General features: G+C 48.2%; 1 protein-coding gene across 3 annotated transcripts in view; it reads right to left on the reverse strand.

The window, feature by feature from the left end:
• The window catches only part of LOC142578609 (sushi, von Willebrand factor type A, EGF and pentraxin domain-containing protein 1-like), a 370,493-nt gene that overhangs the window by 166,401 nt on the left and 178,784 nt on the right, over positions 1-25,308 (reverse strand). For 2 of the 3 annotated variants that reach the window (XM_075688011.1, XM_075688010.1), the window contains 2 exons: positions 15,835-15,993; positions 6,008-6,169 (listed from right to left, as the gene is read on the reverse strand). In XM_075688011.1, the coding sequence (XP_075544126.1) occupies positions 6,008-6,169; positions 15,835-15,993 (321 nt within the window). The remainder of the gene's footprint in view (positions 1-6,007; positions 6,170-15,834; positions 15,994-25,308) is intronic. The other variant, XM_075688012.1, reaches the window with a different exon arrangement.

The raw sequence follows: 25,308 nt of genomic DNA on the forward strand, positions 1-25,308 counted from the left end.
TACCCTGGCATCATCAGTGCCCGTGGGCCCTCCAAAATAGCAACCGCGTGACCAGGAAGTCGCCAGTCCACTCCTCCTCCAAGCATGTGAGTGAACTGGATCCCGTGTCATTGAAAACCACCACACCTTTTTAATTCCCTGTTTACTTCTACTACCTCGAAACCTTTCCCTCGGCTCATTGACCATATAGCCTCTTTGTCAGCCACAACGGCTCTTTGCACGTGAGTCACGCACAGGCACCCCCGGCACAGTGCACACCACGATATGCACGTGAGGAGACAACTCGCCCAAGTCGTCTACACCTTCACCAAGTGATGGGCTAGTCCTGTCCCTTTTCTCTTTCACTCGTCATTTAGCCAACCTGCTATGACGACAAGATTGTGTGCGTGGGAATTTTCCGCGAGTTCTGCTTTTGCTCGCTACATGACAGAACCATAGCACAGTGATCATAGGTTAGTGAGCGCTAGGATTCGCACCAATTTGAACAGAGAAAGAGTAAAATTGGTCAAGAAAAAACAGGTCAACTCACAGCAAGTAAGGGTAAAATCAGGCAAATTTAGGCTGGTACTTGCAAACGAATACGCAGCCATAGAACAGAGAGATGGTGATGATTACATAGAGGTATTGAATGAAGCCGTAACGAGTCTGGCTTCAGAAGCAGCAATTGAAGTGGGAGGCAAGGCACGAAGGCAACCAGTAGCCAAGCTCTCCCAAGTAACAAAGGACGTAATGAAAAAACGACAAAGAATGAAAGTGTCCAACTCAAAAAAATTCGCGGAACTGTCAAAACTGATCAACAAGGCGAAAATAAGTGATATTCGAGACTATAACATGACAAAGACTGAAGACGCCGTAAAATATTGACACAGCCTGAAATCAGTGAGAAGGGAACTTGGCATAGGACAAACGAAAATGTATGCCCTGAAAGATAAGCGGGGCAATATCATCAGCAATCTCGAAGATATAATAAAACCTGCGGAAGAATTCTTTGCTGACCTGTACAGTACCTAGAGGACTCAGGAGTACTGTATTCGAAACAATAATGAACAGGATACAGAAACTCCTACAACTATAGATGAGGTCATAAGGGCCTTGCATACATGAAAAGGGGAAAAACGGCAGAAGAAGATGGAGGAACAGCCGATTTAATCAAAGGTGGAGGAGACATAATGCTAGGAAAACTGGCGGTTCCCAATACGAAATGTCTATCGATGGCAAGGGTCCCAGAAAACTGGAAAAATGCAAGCATCATCATCATCATCATCATCAGCAGCAGCAGCAGCAGCAGCAGCAGCAGCAGCAGCAGCAGCAGCAGCAGCAGCAGCAGCAGCAGCCTGGTTGCGCCCCCTGCAGGGACACGCCAGTTTGTGCTGCTGACAGGTGAGAGCCGTATAATTGCTAATTGCTCAAACCTCTCCTGAACGAGGTATTCCCGTGCTGTTCATAATTCATCCATGTGGAGAACCATTTCGACGAGGCCGTCGGGCCGTCCTCCATAATCGTGCGAGCCCTGACCGAGGGGTGTCGTGGGGTGAACGGCCGATCAAACACCACTAGCACATATCACTTACTTTCACGTTCTGGCTTGACCATATCGCGATATGAAAGGCGTTTTTGTTATTCCCGAAGGGTAGCTTACGAATATCATCATCATCAGCCTGGTTACGCCCACTGCAGGGCAAAGGCCTCTCCAATACTTCTCTAACTACCCCGGTCATGTGCTAATTGTGGCCATGTTGTCCCTGCAAATTTCTTAATCTCATCCGTCCGCCTTACTTTCTGCCGCCCTCTGCTATGCTTCCCTTCCCTTGGAATCCACTCCGTAACCTTTAATGACCATCGATTATCTTCCCTGTCCATTACACGCCCTGCCCATGCCGATTGCTTTTTCTTAATTTCAACTAAGATGTCATTAACTCGCGTTTGTTCCCTCGCCCAATCTGCTCTTTTCTTATCCCTTAACGTTACACCCATCATTATTCTTTCCATAGCTCGTTGCGTCGTCCTCAATTTAAGCAGAACAGTTTTCGTAAGCCTCCAGGTTTCTGCCCCGTAGGTGAGTACTGGTAAGACACAGCTGTACTATACTTTTCTTTTGAGGGATAATGGCAACCTGCTGTTCATGATCTGAGAATGCCTGCCAAACGTACCCCAGCCCATTCTTATTCTTCTGATTATTTCAGTCGCATGATCCGGATCCGCGCGCACTACCTGCCCTAAGTAGATATATTCCCTTACCATTTCCAGTGCCTGGCTACCTGTCGTAAACTGCTGCTCTCTTCCGAAACTGTTAAACATTACTTTAGTTTTCTGCAGATCAATGTTTAGACCCACCCTTCTGCTTTGCCTGTTCAAGTCAGTGAGCATGCATTGCAATTGGTCTCCTGAATTACTAAGCCAGGCAATATCATCAGTGAATCACAAGTTACTAAGGTATTCTCCGTTCACTCTTATCCCCAATTCTTCCCGATTCACATCTGCGAATACTTCCTGTAAACATGCTGTGAACAGCCTTGCAGAGATCGTATCTACCTGCCTGACGCCCTTCTTTATTGGGATTGTGTTGCTTTCTTGATGTAGAACTACGGTGGCTGTGGAGCCGCTATAGATATCTTTCAGTATTTTTACATACGGCTCGTCTACACCCTGATACCGTAATGCATGCATGATGGCTGAGGTTTCGACTGAATCAAACGCTTTCTCGTAATCAATAAAAGTTATATATAAGGGTTGGTTATATTCCGCACATATATCTGTCACCTGATTCATAGTGTGAATATGGTCTATTATTGAGTAGCCTTTACGAAACCCTGCCTAGTCCTTGGGTTTACAGAAGTCTAAGGTCTTCCTGATTCTATTTACGATTACCTTAGTAAGTACTTCATAGACAACAGACAGTAAGCTGATCGGTCTATAATTTTTGAAGTCTGTGCCGTCCCCTTTCTTATGGATTAACATTATGTTAGCGTTCTTCCAAGATTCCGGTACGCTCGAGGTCATGAGGCATTGCGTATACAGAGTGGCCAGTTTTTCTAGAACAATCTGCCCACTATCCTTCAACAGATCTGCTGTAACCTGATCCTCCCCAGCTGCCCTCCCCCCTTGCATACCTCCCAAGGCTTTCTTTACTTCTTCCGGCGTTACTTGTGGGATGTCAAAGTTCTCGAGACTATTCCTTCTTCCATTATCTTCGTGGGTGCCACTGGTACTGTATAGATCTCTATAGAACTCCTCAGCCACATTATGCTCAAACATAATACTAATCCACAAAAATGGAGACATTAGAGAACTGAAAAATTATTTACTCGCAGAATTATATCACATTTTATCAAAATAATCTCCAATAGAATAAGGGCAACACTGGACTTTAGTCAACCTATGCTACAAGCTGGCTTCAGGAAGAAATACTCTACAATGGCTCATATCCATGTCATTAATCAGGTTATCAAGAAATACGCAGTGTACAATAAGCCTCTTTATATGGCTTTTGTATATTACGAAAAAGCACTCGATTCAGTAGAGATACCAACAGTTATAGAGTCATTGCGTAATCAAGGAATACAGACCGCTTACGTAAATACCCTGGAAAATATCTACAGAGATTCCCCAGCCACCTTTATTCTACACAAGAAAAGCAGGAAGATACCTAAAAAGAAAGGGGTCAGACAAGGAGACACAATCTCTCCAATGCTGTCCACTGCGGCTTGGAAGAAGTAATCAAGCTATAAACTGGGAAGGTTTAGGAGTAAAGATCGACGGCGAATACCTCAGCAATCTTTGGTTTACCGATGACATTGGTCTATTCAGCAACACTGCGAACGAGTTACAACAAATGATTGAGGACTTTAACAGGGAGAGTGTGAGATTAGGGTTGAATATTAGCATGCAGAAGACAAATGTAACCGTGCAAGGGAACAAGAGTTCAGGATCGCAAGTCAACCTCTAGAATCTGTGAAGGAGTACGTTTACCTAGGCCAACTAGGTAATCCACAAGGAATCCTGACCATGAGAGGGAAATTCACAGAAAAATAAAAATGGGTTGGATCGCATACGGCAGACATCGTGAGCTCCTGACTGCTTGCCGTTATTATTGAAAAGGAAAGTATACAATCAGTGCATTTTACCAGTGCTGACATATAGGGTGGAGACTTGGACACTGACAAAGAAGCTTGTGAAGAAGTGAAGGACCGTGCAAAGAGCGCTGGAAGGAAGAATGCTGAAGGCATAACTTTAACGAAGGCGTAACTTTTGGAAACAGAGAGCGGTTTGGATCAGAGAGTAAACAGGTATAAACGATATTCAAACAGACATGAAGAGAAAAAATGGCGCTCCGCAGGTCATGTAATGCGCAGATTAGATAACCGCTGGAACATTAGGGTAACAGAATGGGTACCAAGAGCGGGAAGCGCAGTACAGGACGGCAGAAGACTAGGTGGTGCGACGTAATTAGCAAATTTGTGGGTGCTAGTTGGAATCGGTTGGCGTAGGACAGGGGTAATTAGAGATCGCAGGGAGAGGCCTTCGTCCGGCAGTGGACATAACATAGGCTGATGAAGATGATGATTATTATTATGATGATGACAGAACCCAATGTCCGCCCTGGAAATGTCCCTATCACCACTCTTTTGTCGCCTTTGACCCTCTCCACAATTGTCTCTGGGCACCTAGCCCGGCTTGAGTCACCGGCGACTATCACCCTCTGACTGTATCCTACTGGCGAGGCCTCTCACTGCATCTCTTTGCATCCTTTTCTGCGTGATTAGGACTTGACAAGGGTCACTGACACCTGCCTTCCTGCTTTGCCTTCGTGGCCGCTTCAAGGAAGGTGAAGCTCTTTCCAGCTACCCCCACCCCACGTTGCACGCATTCCCCGTTCTTTGTTGGCATTTTATTTCCTGTCACGTCGGGAGACGGCGTTCCATCGTCACGGCCATTCTCGTTCATGATGGGGGCCCCGTTCAGCTTTTTCTCGGCTGCGCTAGTCTTTTCCCCACCGCTTTCTGTGCATCGCGCTCCATATTTAGAACAATTTGAGATTTTCGACCGCTTTCACAAGCTTATCCTGGAAAGCCTCCATTTTCTTTAATCTAGCATTGACATCACAATGTCTGCGGATGGACTCGGTATACTCTCCATTGTCATCCTTCCACTCGGCTACCTTGAGGAACACCCGGTACATTGCACGCATTCCCGTCTTTCTTGCCATTTGATGCGCTTACTTTGTTCTAACGCAAACATCTAAGCTTTCAGAGCACGTGCCTACAATCAAAGGCTGATACGCATAGGATCCAAGTCCTTAAAACGCCGCAAATTAATTATCAGGAATGTTTTAAAAGCAATCAATTCCGTACAGGCTTAAGGTATGACAGATGTTCACACGTGTTCAAGCAAGCGGCCACGCTCTCACTGTCCTAACAAAGCAATATTCCTGATACCAATGAACCCACACACTAAAGCCACTAAGAGCTTATAGTTTCGCCATTTCCAAACTACTATTTAAAGGCTATAAAGACTTAATGTCCCACACCACTGCACGTGCTGAAACACGTGGTACTGCAATACCGAATATACACGAGATACATTCGCGTACACAAAAAAAAACGAGAAAGAGAAAACTAGCAAATTACAATTTCATGCTAAAATATCAGCAATAAAAAAAATAGAGCTCACAGCAAGCACAAAAAAAAAATACATATTTCCGTCACCGTCACGGAGCGCTGGCAAAAACAGCCGTCCGCCACGAACACCGTGCCATCTAGCGGTGGTAAGGCTAAATTTCGAACCGGCAAGATCAGTCGAGAAAGTGATTAAGCGAAATTTCTTTGGTTTAAGGAGTTTTGCCTGTCGGAAAGTAAATCAGAATTACCAGCGAGAGGCATTTCGTAGTCTCTCTTTTGGGGCCCCATTGAGTCAGACAGCGAGGTCGACGCGACACTGAGGCGCCCAGGCATGCACGCTCCACGTACGAGAGAAATCAGTGGCAGCTTTTGCCGTCATTTTGACGCACCTCTGCAGGACGTGGAAGACTCGGCGCCCCATTGCCCTGTCGACAAGCCGGCTGAGCATTTCTTGCACGACGACTGGCCGCTGCGGTCCTGGTAAGCGTCCGTGCCGCACGCAACACACGGCTCCTTGCCGGTTGTGGACCAGGTCCCAGGCTTGCAGAGCGCTGTTTTGCGGTAGCAAAGGTAAGCTGCATCCCTCAAGGTGAACGTTAGGCGGTAGCAGCGAGCATTCGTATACTGCGCAGCGAGGCCATACACGGGTGCGAGGCATGAGACCATATAATGTAAAGCTATTGCAATCTCTTTTTATTCATATCTTCGGACGTCAAACTTACGTAACGGCCGACGCAAGCATCGGGCGGTGACCCGCAGCGTTGTTTGAACAGCCCAATAAAAAACTATTCTCGTTTATAGGAGGTTACATAAGTTTGCTTTCAGAGCAAATAATGTTGCCTGCCTTGACAGGTTCTTCTTACCTAATTGGCTGGCAAGAGGCGAGGAACATGTATAAGTGGAGAGGGATCGGTGGGGACGAGCCAGAGCAGTAAATGTTGGTTACCGGGCGAGAAGGGTTTTGCGGGCGTCTGCGATTGGCCCACTTTCCCTTACCTGCGGTGGCTGGTCGTAAATCCCGGCGGCGTGAAACCGAATAATAAAAAAGCTGCTACAACTGATCCCCAGTAAAGAGGAGTTGGCAGAGTGATGTCGCGTAAAAAGAGCTCGACTAGGTTATACTGCCACGAAGAAATTGTTGTTATATGCAAATAAGTTCATCCTCCCCGGCAGCTGCGAGCAGTAAGTGCCAGAGTGATCGGTGGGCAGCGAAATTGTATTCCTTTTCATACGCGACAGTCTTGGGCAATTAAAAAAAAATCTTGGTTTGGTTCGGAGTATTAATACATCTATATACGTCAATTAGACCTGGTGAGTGCTCGTGGTTTTGTGACGTCACGTGACAGACAGGCCAAGTCTGAAACCTTTCGATCGATAGCAGAGGAATAATGACTAAAATGACGTAGAATCAGAAATACCATTTTTTCTTGTTCGGTCTAATCATGCACTATTTGTTGACACAGGTGATAGCAGAGTTCTCGCGGCTTCCGTGACGTGAAGTCATAGCAGCACGAATTAAAGCAAAACAACGCAAAGCGAGAGGCACACGGGGACACGTGTCGGCCAGGTAACGAGGACATGCTTTGGTTCGCGCTGCTACGACTTCATGATGCAAAACCAAGTGGCCTAATTTTTAACTTTATTAAGTTTCCGTGACATCGAGTCACAGACAAGTGACAACAAATGGTGGAGGGGTGATTGAAGAAATGAAATAGAAAAATTTTTGGATAAGCTTTACGTTACAAAGTCTATAATCTGCTGTTCTTTTGCTGATCGGTGCGTACTCGTCAGCTTGCTTCGCAGAGAAATGGGTCGACAAAACCGAGCCACGTTCGGGGCACCTCGCGGACACCATCGGAAAGGTGGTCTGGTGTGCAAGGGCCAGCGGTGGCCTGTTTGCAGGGGTCTTCGTGAGTGCGGGACTATTCTTGCTTGGCAAGCCGTAAATCACAGTAGCTGCGACAGGGATGGACAGGTACAGGGGTGAAGCAGACCCAGCTTCGAGCGTTTATCTCTTATTTGCGATGCACGATATTTCGTTTGCAATGAATTTGTTGTAGTGTGTGATATCTCGGTTATTGTGTATTAATACAGCGGGCGGAAAGCTGGCGCAATGATCTCGTGCAACAAAAATTTGGAGGACCCATGTGCTTTGTCTTTAAGAGTGGAGCACGATAGGATTGCAAGATCACTAGCTGCCTTTCACGCTTACCGGCAACTGCAGCTCGTGTAACCGTAATGCTTACCGGGAAGCGCGGACGCTATGCGCGAAGGCCAGCTTTCGACCAGAAAGGCGGCCTCTTGCGTAGGTAGTGCAAACTGGGCCGAATAGGTTACGTCATTTTCAGGTTTCTTTAATTGTCTGGCACTTGTACTATTGAAGTTCGACAAAATTTAAGATAAAAGGCATGCGCTGTCGGTGTTTGCTGGCTGTCGTTCTCAAACTTCTGAGGAATAATTTTACTAAGAATGTAAAAAAATGGAATCAGCTTCTTTAGTGATGTTATGGTGTGGTAATAGAGCCTGCATATACCGCATGCGGTATAGCAAGGCGTGGCATGCGTCTATAAATATATATATATATATATATATATATATATATATATATATATATATATATATATATATATATATATATATATATATATATATATATATATATATATATGTATATATAGATATATATATGGCTGAGGAAATCATGCTGGCCCCGTTCGTAGAATGAAGAAAAAGAGAACGACGTACGTTGAATAAGCTCAGTATGTTTGACTGACGTTCCGGCTGGTGGACCAGCCGAAACGTCAGTCAAATATACTGTGCTTATTCAACGAACGTCGTACTCTCTTCCTTATATATATATATATATATATATATATATATATATATATATATATATATATATATATATATATATAAGGAAGAAAGAAGTGACTGGAATGCGCGCTCGGCAAGAGGTGGGCGCTGAAGAAGTAGTAGTAGAGGCTGGGCGCCGGTTTGAGTTTTGTGTACGCCGTATTGTACAGCTGTCTGTTTCGCCGACGCCGGGTGCATCTTTATTTGTCTTTTCGTGACAAAACTGGTGGAGGTGCGGGGTGCGGTTCCTCTGATGCCACAAACCCCTCCAGGTAGCAGGAGTACCAGCCCTATACTAGTGGACACCCCTGTTCACCGGGCCAGCAGGAGAATCCGAGGATTGCCTCCGGAGCTTGATCATCCTCCTCAACAACATCGACGCCCCCACGGACCAGTATGGAAGGAACATCGACGTCTCTGTCGACCATTACGCAAGGTACGGCCACAACGGCAACTCAGTACCTGTTGCAGAATCTCCGAGTGCCATAACTCTTCCACGGGGATATATTCGAGGATGTAGAAGACTGGCTAGCCCAATTTGAGCGCGTTGCCGAGATAAACGAATGGAGTGACGCGGCGAAGCTGAGAAATGTCTACTTCAGCTTGGAGGACGGTGCTCGCACTTGGTACGAGAACCGAGAAGGGCTCCTCAAATCGTGGCTAGAGTTCCGCCGTGCCTTGCTGGAGACATACACCAATGCTGATCGCCGCGAACGAGCCGAATGGGCGCTCCAATCCCGCATTCATCTGCCGAATGAAAGCGTGACGTCGTACGTAGAGGATATGACGCGCCTCTTTCGTCGGGTGGACCCTACTATGACAGAGGAAAAGAAGCTGCGCCATCTAATGCGGGGAGTTAAAGAACAGCTATTTGGTGGCCTGGTTCGAAGCCCGCCGAAAACCGTGGCTGAATTCTTAACCGAAGCCACCACGATGGAAAAGATGCTGCAGCAGCGCTCAGTTTTCTATGAAAGGCAAATGAACACTACTTCACCTTCGGACCAGCGCTCCGCTACGTATGACAGGCACGCGAATGCTGCTTCACTGAAGGACGCGGTTGCCTTTGGGAACCTGGACGTCCTCCGAGACGTTATCCGTTCGGTGGTGCGTGATGAGCTTCAACGGCTCAGCTGCCCACCTCAGCCCCACGCTGGGTTCCATTTCTGCCCTCGCGAGAAGTGAAGTGCAGCAAGCGATCCAAGGTCCCGTCCCAAGCAGCAATGCGCCACCTGTGACAACACAGTTGCAGCAGCCGTCGTATGCGGAAGTATTGGGGCGAGTCCCTGTCCGCGCTCCGACCCATTTAATCCCCGCCACGTCTTACGCTGCGTCATACGTCCCGCCGCTCTCATCAGTGCAACCGCTCCAACGTATGGAGGCTCGGCGCCCGCTCGAAAGGACATCTGACGTCTGGCGTACCGACAGAAGGCATCTGTGTTATCACTGTGGAGAAGCCGGTCATGTATTGGCGGCGAGGAGTTACGGAGTCGCCATCTATCGGAAGCGCCTCGCTGGCGTAGTATGAGGGATCACGTGGCGCGCTCCTCATAGGTTTTGCTGTCAGCGCTCACTGAAAACACCACGCGCGAGCTCTCCCGGACATTTCTGTAAGTACTTTCGAAACGAAAGAAGTTTATTACTGTCTAAATAATAACCTTGGACAAACTGAAAGCACACAATCGTTTACAGACGCTAGCTCTTTACCGAATATGTACAGTGAACGCCACTGCGCGCGGTCGCCGCCATGGAGTCTCCCGAACCGGCTTCTTGCGTGAAAGGTCGGTAAACGCTGAGAACAAACTATGTGAAATATGTTCTTATAGTGTTTGTATAATTAAATGGAGTGTAATAGAACGAAGCCTCAACGCAGCGATCGCGCAGATTCGCAGCGACCGACTGCGCGTCTGCATGCTTGTCCGCGCACTGTTTCGTTTTCTCCGCGCGCGCGTTTTCGCACCGTGCCATGAGCTTTAGGCCGCAGAATATGAGCATTTGACAGTATACAAGCAACCATTGTTGCGTGGGCGCCATCACAGCTGTTCAAAAATAATTTCATTGTAGAGACTTCGACGCCTACGGGGACTGTGAAGTGCCGTCGCGACGATTCAATCTTTTTTTTTTCTTCTAAATTCTTTGACCTTTCAATACTATTTCTCGAGTTGCGTCGCACTGTATGTTTGTCGGTGTTCTCAGCGTGCAATTTCCCGCTGCTCCTTTTTTTGTAATTTAGTGCATTAATTCATAACACAAACATGACCATATGACATGCTTTCTTTAAATGTGCTTCTTACCGCTGCCTTTCCACTCTACTGAACTTGCCAGTATCTATAGCATCGACAAGTCCATAGACCAAACCATCATGACATTAGTCGGGCAGCGGACTCGGGCGAGCGTCTCAGTGCGCGTTTTCAGAACAACGCAGACCGGGCGCCGTAGCAGAAATCTTCCTCGCGTCTGTGCTTGCTGCATACCCGAGTTGTAGCCTATGACTGTTTGCCGGTTTTATGTTTCACGAGCCAAGCTTCACGCAGCTTCTTGTCCTGCGGTTACGTGTGAATAAGGCTGACACCGGCCTCCGTTACGAGCGTCCGGCCCTGCGGCACCGAGCAGTAGCCTACCATGTTGCGCGCGTTCAAAGGCAGCCACTACCTATTGTAGTGCTTTCAAGCGTTGTAAAGGAGACACTCGAAGCGGGAAAATTTCGCCACTAAATGAAGACCGCAGCGTACGAGGGAATTTAAACTCGTTTTCAGCTCGCTTCGGTGCGCCCGAAGCAGCCGACGCGGCCGCTATGTCCACGTGATCCCTCCTAGCACGTCACGCCGACGGTGGCGTCAGCTTTTCCAGTAGTGGAGCTCGAGGCCAATACCGCGAATGCCCATACTGCCGCCTCGGACTGCAAGGTTTTGCCGCGGATTCACCAAGGCCCAGATATGGCGAAAGGTCTAAGGCAATTGAAGAGTACCTGAACCAGCAGGGTATGCCACTGTTCCCGCGGCGGCAGTCGCGCTCGCCGTCACCCAGGCGATCTTCCCCAGCTCCTAGAAGCCCTCCAATGGCAGCGCAGGGACGATCGCCAAGCCCTCGCCGGGAAAACTAAGAACAGCGACCTTCGGGGGCGAGGCCGCTGATATCGCCCTCCCGAAGACCTCCAATCGATGCGAGCACGGTCTATTCAGAACGATTCAACGACGACAGCAGCCGAACTCAGCGACAGACTCTCACTAGACATACCTGTTGTGCTCGATGGCCGCCACGTTAATGCGTTATTGGACACGGGTGCCGACTACTCAATCTTGTGCGGAAAGCTAGCAACGGAACTCAGAAAAGTTATCATGCCTTGGTCTGGAACGCAAGTTCGTACTGCACGGTCAGAGTAGAAATTCGTGGGTGTACGTTTCCAGCCAGCTGCCTTATACTCCGCGATTGTTCTCGGGACCTCATCTTGGGCGTCGACTTTCTGCGAGAGTATGGTGCCATTATAGACCTCCGGGAGCGCACAGTGACTTTTTCGACAGAGAGAGCAGCGAACATCCGCGACAACTGCCGACGTAACGCGCTTCGGGTTTACGCCGACAGTGTAACTTTACCACCACGCGCAAGTGTCCTGGTAGCGGTCGTATGCGACGATCTGCTTGACGGCGAAGCTGTTGCAGAGGGCAATTCCTCCCTTATGCTGACTCATGGTGTATGTGCAGCCCGCAGTCTAATTATGCTTCGAGGTGGACATTCTGCGCTCCTCGTGACGAACTTCAACCAGGAACATCGGCACCTGTTTCGTCGTACTACTATCGCTTTTGCTGAGCCCATAGCGGACGTTGCTGAATGCTTTGCGTCTATGACAAAGGACAACCCAGCTCAGACACTTAGCAATATCGACATCAATTCAGGCCTTTCGGAGGAAAAGCAAAAAGCGCTGCGCGAGTTGCTACTTCGGTTCAAGGAGTGCTTCGCATCTTCTTCTAAGGTACGCCAGACGCCCATCACGAGACACCGAATAATCGCAGTATGACGATTCTCGTCCCATACGACAACTGCCTTATCGCGTATCGGCGAAATAGCGCAACGTGATTAATGCACAAGTGAAAGAAATGCTTGACGATGACGTCATACAACCATCCCATAGCCCTTGGTCGTCGCCGGTGGTCCTTGTCAAAAAGGAAGACGGACCGCTTCGGTTCTGTGTTGACTATAGAAAGTTGAATGACGTCACAAAAAAAGACGTTTATCCGCTTCCGCGGATCGATGATTCGTGAGAGCGACTGCAGCGAACCAGGTATTTTTCATCCATAGATTTGAAGAATGGATATTGGCAAATCGAAGTTGACGAACGAGATCGCGAAAAAGCTGTCTTTGTTACCCCGGATGGACTGTATGAATTTAAAGTACTTCCATTAGGTCTGTGTTCTGCACCGGCCACATTCCAGAGAATGATGGACACTGTTCTGATGGGTCTGAAATGGCACAGTTGTTTAGTATACTTAGATGACGTCGTCGTGTTTGCGGCGACCTTTGAAGAACATCTGAAGCGTTTAGAGGCGGTACTTGAGGCGCTCCGCTCCGCTAATCTCACACTAAAGTCAGAAAAGTGTCACTTCGATTACGAAGAGCTGAAGTTTCTCGGGCATGTCGTGAACGCCGATGGCGTCCAGCCTGACCCAGACAAAACATCTGCTGTTGCTGCTTTTCCGACTCCTCGTGACAAGAAAGCAGTACGCCGCTTTCTTGGTCTGTGTGCGTACTATCGTCGCTTCATCGCTAACTTCTCCCGGATCGCCGAACCACTCACACGCCTCACGCGAGAAGACACACTCCGTTTGGACGGATGAGCAGGACGCAGCTTTCACCGAGTTACGGCAGCGCCTGCAGGAATCACCCGTCCTCGCTCACTTTGACGAGGACGCTGACACCGAGGTACGTACAGACGCAAGCAACATCGGTCTTGGCGCTGTACTCGATCAACACCAGGAAGGCGTCGAGCGAGTGATCGCTTACGCCAGTCGCACCCTTTCACGCGCCGAAAACAACTACTCCACTTCCGAGAAAGAGTGTCTAGTGGTTGTGTGGGCCATCTTGAAATTTCGGCCTTATCTCTACGGTCGCCATTTCAAGGTGGTGACAGACCACCATTCCTTGTGTTGGTTAGCCAACTTACGAGACCCGTCTGGACGACTTGCTCGATGAAGAGAGAGAGAGAGAGAGAGAGAGAGAGAGAGAGAGAGAGAGAGAGAGAGAGAGAGAGAGAGAAAGCTTTTATTTCTACGCCAGCGTCTGGCGCTCGATGGAGTCTCCGTCTGCAGGAGTTCGATGTTACCATCGTCTACAAATCGGGCCGCAAACACGACGATGCAGACACGTTGTTGCGCGCTCCCGTCAAAACTTGTGATGAGGACATGGACGAAGACGGCGCATTTCTTGGGGCCCTCACCGCATCTGACCTGATCACACGGCAGCGCGAGGACGGCGAAATAAGCCCTCTCATCGATCACCTAGAAGGCAAGAATGTTACAATCCCACGACACATTTCCCGCAATCTATCGACCTTCTGCCTACGAAAGGGTGTCCTCTACAAGAAAAATTCGAGTGCCAGCGACAAAAAGTATCTATCGGTCGTACCTTCCGCCCTTCGTGATGACATTCTCCTAGCCTGCCATGATGAACCCACGTCTGGACACTTGGGATTTTCACGTACTCTTGCAAGAGTACGCCAGGCGTACTACTGGCCCAGACTTTCTACCAAGGTGAAGCGTTACGTGCAAAGCTGCCGTGAGTGTCAACGCAGGAAATCGCCGTCTTTGAAACCCGGGGGGTTACTCCAACCCATCGCACCACCTAGCGCGCCGTTTGATCAAATCGGCATGGATCTTCTGGGACCCTTTCCCTTGTTAGCCAGCGGAAACAAGTGGATTATAGTCGCCACAGACTATCTAACACGCTACGCCGAGACGAAAGCTGTACAACGTGCCACGGCCTACGAAGTTGCCCAGTTCTTCATAAATCAGATAGTCCTCAGACATGGTGCCCCATCATACGTCATCACCGACAGAGGAACAGCCTTTACAGCCCAACTGATAGAGGACATATTCGAGTTGAGCTGCACGCAGCATCGCAAGGCCACTGCCTATCATCCGCAGACCAACGGACTGACGGAACGGCTAAACAAGACCATTGCTGATATGCTGTCTATGTATGTAGACGTCCAGCATAAAACATGGGATCCAGTCCTGCCGTACGTTACATTCGCGTACAACACCGCCATTCAGTAAACAACACAATTCACACCGTTCCCTCTTGTCTACGGGCATGAGGTCCAGACCACGCTAGACGCAATGCTCCCGCACGACACCGACGCATCACTTACTTTCTACGCCGAGCAACTTACTCAACACGCAGAGGAAGCCCGTCAACTCGCGCGCATACACATCACGAAGCAGCAGAATACAGACGCCCGACGCTACAACCTACGACATCGGCAAGTTGAGTACCAGCCAGGTGACCAAGTCTGGGTGTGGACTCCAATCCGTCGCCAAGGCTTATCTGAGAAGCTGCTTAGTAGATACTTTGGACCCTACAAAGTGATACGCCGCGTTATGAAGTGAGCTATGAGGTCATTCCCGACGGTGCCGCGTCGCCTCGGCGTCGACAGCACCACTCGGAGATGGTGCATGTTATTCGCCTCAAACCGTATTTCGCGCGTTAAGCCAACTGATGTTATACGACTTGCACACTTCCACTTTTTTTTTTAGTAAGCATCGTAGTTTAGTAAGCATCGGGGTCGATGCTTTTCTTTTGGCGGGGGAATAATGCCGCTAGGTGTAACGCACCAGCGCTCAGAAAGAAGTGACTGGAACGCGCGCTCGGCAAGAGGTGGGAACTGAAGAAGAAGTAGTAGTAGAGGGTGAGGACGCCGGTTTGAGTTTTGTGTACGCCATCTTGTACAGCTGTCTGTCTCGCCTACGCCGGGTGCATCTTCATTTGTCTTTTCGGGACAATATATATACATATATATATAGTGTGTGTTTGTGTGTGTACACTTTTTGTCTAACACACTTTCTACACATTTTTTCAAACATATATACACTGTAACACGCATATACACACTTTTTCTCTCACATATATTGCCGCGGACAGCGGATTTTGCGCGACGCGAGGCCCCTATCGCGTTAAAATGTCGCGCAGCAGCGCCACAGAGTCGACGTATACACGCTGAGTATCGCACGCATGGGCATCGCAGTGCATTAGGGTCCACTGACGACAGCAGGGAAGTCCCCCTCCCTTCGGCCTCTTCGGTAACACTCGACATTTCCAGTCAAGCCACACCGTGGTAAAGAGAGTGGCGCGATGGCGAGCAGCGAGTTCTTACCTCGGCATTCAGATTCAGAGCTCGCCTTTTCCGTCAACGTTGTCTTGTTGGCCGGGCAGGGAACGCACGAGTCAGCTGCTTCCCGGTCGGAGTACGTACCTATCGGGCACGGCGTACAGCTCGTCTCGTTGCCGTAGAAGGTCCCCACGGGGCAGTTCACTGGAAGCAAGGATATGGACTCACTGCAGTGGCACTTCAGAACCGCTATTCTATCTCTTATTGAAGACGACGCTAGAAATGACTTGCTCTCATCACCGCTAGATTAAACGCTTGGTGGTTAGTTTTTTATTTTTAATAAATGGCGCAGCGTAATGCTCCGATATCGCAATAATTTGGGTTCTCGAAAGGAGCATTTTTTTTCGTCTACAGATACTCGCAAAACGAACAAACGCTCTCCTCAGGCAAAAGCCGAATTGATTTCACAATTTTTTTCAAAAAACCAAGTCAATTTTAAGTCGGTACCAAACAAATCTTTCTTACGCATACCCTCAATTCCATTCAAAAATATTCAGAAATGTCGCATAATATACATCGGTAGGTCGGCACTCCTTAGCGCGGAACAAGAAAATGATAATAATGATAAAGACGGCAGGCTCTGGTGGTGAACTTAATGCTTTAGCAACAGCCTCCCCCCCAGCTCATTGTTCGGGTTGAAATTATCGAGCCGAAATATAGCGCAGTGATTAGCCTGTACCGCTTCTGCTTGGAGATTCGAGTTGGGAAGACAAGTGTCCGAGGCGGGAATTCTACTTGTCTTGTGCGCGGAAGCTACTCCCCGGTTACTTCATGCACCTTTTGCCGACGTTCATTTGTAACACCAAGTGTGTTGAAGTAACGAAACCTGTCATGTGGTCATCTATTAGCAGGTCCATGTGCCATAATATGAGGTCGCGCGTTTTACTGCTTGATTGCGCAAAACAAATATGCGCGCACGTTTACCACTTTGTGGCTCAGAATTTCATGCTATGAAAACCGATGTACTTGTTTTGTGAATCGTATGCAGCGCGAGCAATGGCGTGATAGGCGAATATCCCATTTTCTTCTCATTCGATTGCGTTGTGACAGCACTACTTACAGATGACGACCACCACGGTCTTCGTCGTCAGCGTAGCAACACACACAGCAAACCTAGCCGTTTAAATGCTCTCGATGTAATCACCTGGGACGTGTACTGCGACGATCGCCTCAGCGATGCTATCGCCTTCGCGTGACGTAGTGTTTAACCAGCCAATCAGCGCGCGCCTGACGGCGATAGTGTGGCTAATGCGCGATACTATCGCCGAAGGCGATCGTCTCAGAAAACGTTCCCATGTCGCAGATTTGTAAGCAACTACCGATAGAGCGCTTGAGCGTTTAACCCGCCAACGTACAGCTTACGTGCAATTCTCAGTTCGCACTCGTTTGTCCTGCGAAATCACAATATAGCGTTTCTTATTAAATTATATGTGCTATATACTATCCTTTATTGCTCTATAGCAATTCTAACAGGCAGCGTTTTGCGATATTTGCATTTTTGTTTATTAAATGCATTTCAGAAGAGGTTGGTGTCTATGTGTGGCGGCGGCTACTCCTCTTTTCTTACACGATAGTTATCGTCGGAAAGTTGTCAACAATCAGAAAACTGGACTAATAAACACACGAACGAATATTCACGTACTAAGTCTCAGTACTGCAATATAAATAATGCCCGCGCCACAGAAGGGTTCACATAGCACGGATACTTAGAAAACCGAAGTGTTAACATGCGACACATGAGTTTACACAGCATACATGTGCACAAAACCAATATGTTCACGCAGAATATGTTCTCCACTTGCGATTGAGGGCCCTCTTGAATGCCGCACTCTAGATACAAGAAATGCAGAAGCTACATCAACACGAAGACACCATGAACATGGAATCAAGGGTGCCTGTTAATAATAACAATGAGAGTAATAACTTTTGTATGACTTAGTACTTTTGTGATACTTCTGGTTCCTCCAAAAAGTGTACTACGGCGCGCGCAGCGATGATTTGAAGTTTTTCTGTTGGCCATGCACCTAAAATTTTGCTAAGGATAGTGACCGTATGTCCAAGGCATGTAGTTTTTCCGAAAGGTTCTTGCGGAGAGTATCATGATTTTTACACTGTAAAAGAAGGTGTTCTATGTCTTCTCCAGTCTCTTCAAATGAGCATGTAGCAGTGTTAGTTTTTCTTATCCTATACAGGAAGCATTTAGTGTATATGCAGTGCCTAGCCGAATGTTACGAAGAGATCTTTCAACAGATCGACTAATTTTCCATGGAACATTGAATTTAATTCCAGGATCTATATTACATAATTGAGAGCTCTGCGCATCATTTGCGAGACAAGTTTCTTTGAACAATATACCGCATAGTTTCTTCAACAGACATAGCGCCTGACTCGTCACTAGAGAAAGTGGTGATAAATAATCCTCTTGATGTGCTGCACGCGTCATATGACCAGCTGTTGCATTTGCTATGATATCACAGGGACTTGGAATCCACTGGGAAGCTATGCCGTGTTGTAGATTTTTCACTATGACGTATGTCTTATGTATTTTGTATCTCAACGTGCTGTTTACTTTTCTTAAGCTGATGTCTTTTAAGCACAGCAATTAGGCTTGTGAGTCACTGAGAATTACCCTGCGAAGTGGTTCTGACTGCTGAGATATGTAACGTAAAGCAGAAACCATTGCGTAAGCTTGTGCCGTTGTGGACGTTGTAAGTTGGTCCAAGCTATAAGCTCTTTTCTTTTGGTGTGCAGGTAGACAATACGCAGATGTAGAGCTTTGTTTCCAGCATTGTCCATAGATATACACGTGAATGCAATCTATGTATTTAGTGTAAAGATGTGATAGAGTTAATTGCTTTATCGCTACTACGGGCATATCACACTTGCAACCTACTACAGGAACTCAAGTGACTATTTCTGGAAATGCTTGTCGCCAATGGGGATGAGCTGCGAAAGTAGGCCAGTGTTCGTAAGCAGGCAGTAAGTTTTTGCACCGCCGTATATCTTCACGTATGCGTGCACCGGTTATATCCTGAAGGTCTTGGCATGGTGGATGGTTAGCGTGTTGTGTTGGCATACGAAAAAAGTTGCGGCAAGTTTCCGTAAATCTTAGTGCATGAAAAGTTGTTTGGCGGGACACAGCAGTTACCAAAGCACTGGCAGATGCACGCAGAACGCCAAGACACATGCGAAAGCTTGTGGCCAGCAATATTTGAATTGTTTCCTCTAGATTACAGGATATTCCATGTATCACTCGAGTAGAGTATGTTATTCTTTGTCTAATGGTCGCCGAGTGAATGTGTAATAAGGAAGAGGTTGAACTACCTCATCTCACTCCAGCAAATAGACGAATAATTTTGATTAGGGAGTTGACTTTCTCATCTAATTGTTTTATTTGGGGAGCCCACCATAGCTGTCTGTCTATGATAATACCTAAGAACTTGTGTTGTCACACAAGTTGCAGGCGCTGAGAGTCTAGCACGAGCTAGAATCTCTTGAGGCATTTCCTTATAAGAGGAAGTATAGCAGTTTTCTCATGTGAAATAATCTTACATCTGCTTTACAAAACATCATTAATTATTGTTAGGCCAGCTTGTAGCTTCTGCTAAACTCTTTGAGCACTCGAGTCAGATGCCTATGTGCACCAACTGTCTGCATAATTCAAGGTAGCAGGCAGGATATGGGGTAATTCAGCCGTAACACGGTTAAATAGAAATGGCCTGAGTACACCATCTTTCGGAATGCCTGGCCACGTATGCTGCGAGTACGTCCCGTGGGTCAAGGAGGGTCTTTTGCCTTTTGGCTCTGCCCAGTCAAAAGTAGTGAAAAGGGTCATCGCCTTTCAGTGTTTCAGTGCTTGGATGCAGGGCTCCGAAAATCGCGCCCGCATACAATGCAGCATAGCTTTGAAAATCGGATTAGTCGCATATTGCAAGCCGCATTTCATGAGTTGCTTGTTGGTGCAGCGGCCGAATCTCTCCTGCACAAAGCCAAGAACCGATCCGGAACGGAAAGACCCAGCGACGGACGCTGGGTCTGCGCTGCCTTGCATGCATAGGACCTCGAACAACCTGAAGAAGTTCTCGAACAGGCAGGTCTTTACGGCTCCTAATAACCTTTCCAGGCTGTGCCCTCGGATTTGCGTTGACACCAAGCGAAGTTGCAAAACCAGACATGAACACCCCCACGTAGGGTGTGCGACAGTAGTAAATTCAGTTTGCTTGGAGTCTTGAAAAGTGTACATTGGTCAAACCGAACGGTGCATCAACGACCGACTCAGGGAGCACGCGCTAGAATTTAAGAAAGAAAGAGGACAAATATGCACATTTGGTTGCTCATATCATCGCGTGTGGTTGCGAAGCACTTTTTCCTGAGACTACTCTCTTGGGAAAGTCTGCAAACCACACGCATCGAGTGGCTTTAGAAGCATTCCATATCCACTAGAATATTTGTAAGCGAAGCATCTATTCCTTTGCACGGTGCCGAACTAGACTTCGTGAATTCTGCTATCTAAAGCGGGCAGCAGTATTGTTCATCTTTTTAGTTTATCAAATTCGCATGAAAAAAGGGGCGTGACACTTGTGCGTGGCTCACTTTATAAAATCGGACGGTGAGTCGAGTGGAATAAACAGTTGGTAGCAACGCTTGTCCACGTCTTTCGTGTGTTGTGTATGTGTATTTCTTGCGCTCTATTTGAAATCGACAGTGAGGGTCATTAGCCAATCACGCCACCAGAAATGGATTTGGTTTGAATCGTTTTGAAGGCAAATGTGGTCATCAGGACACTTTATAGCTCTATATATAATGAAAGCATCGGCAAATTCTTGCATGCAGGAGGAAATGTTAGAGGGTAAGTCATCAATGTAAATTAGAAAAAGCAAATGACCTTTAACAATACTTTATGGCAGGCCAGAAGTCACATCAGGAAAAGAGGAACAAGGAAATTTTGCTACTGTCAACTCCTTACGATATGTCGAAAAATTTCTAAGCCAAGATAGTGTTTGCAAGTCAAATCCCAAAGCAGGTAATTTTGAAATGAGCCGAGAGTGGGCAGCACGATCGAATGCTTTAGAGTAGTCTAGAAAACTGCAATCAGTTTGAAGGTTATTATCCATGTTAAAGTGCAAGTCGGACGTGAATTCAAGTGGTGTGTCACGAAAGTAATTTTCTGGATCCATGCAGCATACACACGCCTCTAGTTCCCAATACTTGCTCCGGTATGGTTTTGTCCTTAGGCAACAAGTTCGAGTCTCAGACGGAAAGGCACTTCGATTCATGTTATCGTACAAATTTTCCATTCTAATTTTTTTTTATTCTGGTAAATCTCCATGGTCTTTGTCGTTTCCATTCTTTGCATCCAATTCGCTGTATCTGTTTCTCTCACTTTCTTTCTTATTCCTCCTGGTTGTCTATCTGCACGTTCAATTACCCTGTACTTGGTTGCCAAATTCCTTGACCTCTTCCTCCATTCCGTCTCCACGATTTTTAGGTAGAGATACTTGTGCACTTTAGCTGCCCATTTCTTTTGATCGATGTTCCTGAGTCTTCCTTCAAAACTAATTTTGCCCAACCAATCTTTCCTTGCACTGCCTGATTTGCGGTTTTACCGTGGGCTCCCAAAGACAACTAGCCCAACGATTATTTGGCTAACTTCCAATCCAAACAATATATTGTCACGTGGTGGTGACGTTGAAGAACACAGTAGCAAATACTGTGAAAGACAAAACTAACTTTTATTGGGCGAACCTGTGCCCACAAAACAGGCTACACTTATAGCACAACGATAGCGGCGAACACGGTCGGCGATCGTCGAAAATCTGATCAGCGGGTGAAGTGTGACGGCTTTTATACAGCCAATCATCGAATGTTCCAGACTAATCGTTGGGACCCGCATGCCTTCCACAAAGTTCTACAACATTCGAGTCACGCGATGAAATCAGATAACACAAGGTTCGGCGACAAGAGACAGCGGATAGAAGCATCGATAACTTTCCAGAAACTTCGGATACATGCAGACGCGTCCCGCGCTGTGCGATAACATTTGTTAGGCGGCGAAACGTGGTCGCCCGTTAAATATAAGTACACGTGTCAATACCCCCTCTTAAAAAGCATCGACCCAATGCTGCAAACAAACGAAAGTAATAAAAGGAAAGCACTCCTAGGAAAGAAAACAACAAAATAAGGAAGTTCGTCAGCGTCCGTAAAAGGGTTTAAGACGCACCACGTGGACCACTTCAGATCGTGCGCGGCGTCGCTGTGAATGCGAAATGCCGTCTGGCACGACCTCATAGTCCAGTGCGCCAATACGTCGGATGACCTTGTAGGGTAGGAAATATCGTCGCAGTAGTTTTTCACTGAGTCCTCGTCGGCGTATCGGGGTCCACACCCAAACACGGTCGCCGGGCTGGTACTCGGCGAAGCGTCGTCGGAGGTTGTAGTGTCGGCTGTCGGTCCTCTGCTGGTTCTTGATCCGCAGGCGGGCGAGCTGTCGGGCTTCTTCGGCGCGCTGTAGATAGCTAGCGACGTCAACGTTCTCTTCGTCAGTGACATGGGGCAGCATGGCGTCGAGCGTCGTCGTCGGGTTCCTGCCGTAGACCAGCTTGAACGGCGTGATCTCTGTTGTTTCTTGCACCGCCGTGTTGTAAGCGAATGTTACGTACGGCAGGACGGCATCCCAGGTCATGTGTTCGACGTCGACGTACATCGCTAGCATGTCGGCGAGGGTCTTATTCAGCCGCTCCGTAAGACCATTCGTCTGCGGCTGGTAGGCCGTTGTCCTCCTGTGCCTTTTCTGACTGTATTTCAGAATGGCTTGGGTGAGCTCCGCTGTAAAGGCCGTTCCTCTGTCGGTGATGAGGACTTCTGGGGCGCCATGTCGCAGCAGGATGCTTTCGACAAAAATTTCGCCATTTCGGCTGCGCTACCTTTCGGCAGTGCTTTTGTTTCAGCGAAGCGGGTGAGGTAGTCCGTCGTCACGACGATCCACTTATTTCCGGTAGTTGACGTCGGAAAGGTCCCAGCAAGTCCATCCCGATCTGCTGGAATGGTCGACAAGGAGGCTCGATTGGCTGTAGTAATCCGGCTGGCGTTGTCGGCGGTGTCTTGCGTCGCTGACAGTCTCGGCATGTTCTGACATAACGGGCGACGTCGGCGGTCAGGCGCGGCCAATAATACTTTCCTTGTATCCTCGATAGCGTCCGGGAAAATCCGAGGTGTCCAGCGGTCGGATCGTCATGTAGGGCGTGCAGTACTTCTGGACGAAGTCCTGACAGGACAACAAGAAGGTAATTGGCGCGGAATGGTGAGAAGTTCTTCTTCACGAGTAGATTGTTTTGAAGCGTGAAGGAAGATAATCCGCGCTTAAATGCCCTGGGGACAACGTCGGTGTGCCCTTCCAAATATTCGACGAGGCCTTTTAGCTCCGGGTCTGCCCGTTGCTGTTCAGCGAAGTCTTCCGCGCTTTAATTCCAAGGAAGGCGTCGTCATTCTCGTCATCTTGCGGCGGCGGGTCAATGGGTGCGCGTGATAGGCAATCGGCATCGGACTGTTTTAGTCCGGACTTGTAGGTTACAGTGATGTCGTATTCTTGTAGTCTGAGGCTCCACCGCGCCAGTCGTCCTGAAGGATCCTTTATATTCGCTAGCCAACACAACGCGTGATGGTCACTGACGACTTTGAATGGCCTGCCATAAAGATAAGGGCGATATTTAGCTGTAGCCCAAACGATGGCGAGGCATTCCTTTTCGGTCGTAGAATAGTTGCCTTCCGCTTTTGACAGCGACCGGCTAGCGTAAGCTATCACCTGTTCGACTCCGTTTCTTCTCTGGACTAGAACGGCACCGAGGCCTAGGCTCTTGGCGTTAGTATGGATTTCTGTATCGGCGTACTCGTCGAAGTGCGCAAGTACCGGCGGCGACTGCATGCGTCGTTTGAGTTCTTCAAATGCGTCGGCCTGCGGCGATTCCCACTTGAAGTCAACATCACATTTAGTTAGACGTGTCAAAGGCTCGGCGATGCGTGAAAAGTTCTTGACAAAGCGCCTGTAGTAGGCACACATGCCAAGGAATCTACGCACTGCCTTCTTGTTGATGGGTTGCGGGAACTGTGCGATGGCAGCTGTCTTTTGCGGGTCTGGACGGACACCAGATTTGCTGATTACGTGACCTAGGAACAGAAGCTCATTGTAAGCGAAGCGGCATTTTTCCGGCTTCAGAGTAAGCCCTGACGACTTGATGGCCTCTAGTACTGTCGCAAGCCGCCTGAGGTGATCGTCGAAATTTCCAGCGAAGACGACGACGTCATCCAAATAAACGAGACAGGTCTGCCACTTCAATCCTGCTAACACCGTGTCCATGGCGCGCTGGAACGTTGCAGGCGCCGAGCACAGTCCGAATGGCATAACTTTGAACTCGTAGAGGCCGTCTGGGGTGATGAAGGCCGTCTTTTCGCGATCTCATTCGTCGACTTCTATTTGCCAATAGCCAGACTTGAGGTCCATCGACGAGAAGTATTTAGCGTTGCAGAGCCGATCCAATGCGTTGTCTATTCGTGGGAGGGGGTATACGTCCTTCTTCGTGATCTTGTTCAGACGACGATAATCGACGCAGAAACGTAGGGTTCCGTCCTTTTTCTTTACCAGGACAACAGGGGATGCCCACGGGCTTTTCGACGGCTGGATGATGTCGTTGCGCATCATTTCGTCGATTTGTTCTCTTATAGCTGCACGTTCTCGCGGCGAAACTCGGTAAGGGCTCTGGCGGAGTGGTCGAGCGCACTCCTCGGTGATTATGCGATGCTTGGCGACTGGTGTTTGTCGAATCCTCGATGACGTCGAAAAGCAGCCTTTGTATCGTCGGAGCAGACTTCTGGGCTGCTGTTGCTTAATCACGGGGAGACTTGGATTAATGTCGTAGTCTGGTTCGGGAACCATCGTCGTCCGGGTAGATGCGGCGGAATCCGAGAGGACAAACGCATTAGTGGTTTCCAGAATTTCCTCGATGTACGCGATCGTCGTGCCCTTGTTGATGTGCTTGAACTCTTGGCTGAAGTTTGTCAGCAACACTTGTTTTCCCTCCATGCAGTCGAGCGATCCTTCTTGCGACGCAAATTTCACGGTCTGGCAGTAGACCTTGGTCGCCTTCGATGACGCCTTCTACGTCAGCGGGTGTTTCGGTGCCGACCGAAGTAACAATTCTCCAGCGAGGCGGGATGTTCACTTGATCTTCGAGAACACACAAGGCGTGGTGACTGCGAAAGCTCTCCGGCGGTATCGCTTGATCTTCCGACAGCGTTATCGATTTTGTCTTTAGCTCTATGATTGCGCCGTGATTATTCAGGAAGGAAGGAAGGAAATCAACTTTATTCAGGTCCTGCAGGCTACGAGAGCTTTGGGCTCTCATGGAGCGGGCGTCTCCCACGACGGAACCGGGAGGTTGAGTTTCCTGGCGGCGTCGTGGACCT

Source organism: Dermacentor variabilis, chromosome 4 (assembly GCF_050947875.1).
Source record: "Dermacentor variabilis isolate Ectoservices chromosome 4, ASM5094787v1, whole genome shotgun sequence".
NCBI classification, from domain to species: Eukaryota; Metazoa; Arthropoda; class Arachnida; order Ixodida; family Ixodidae; genus Dermacentor; species Dermacentor variabilis.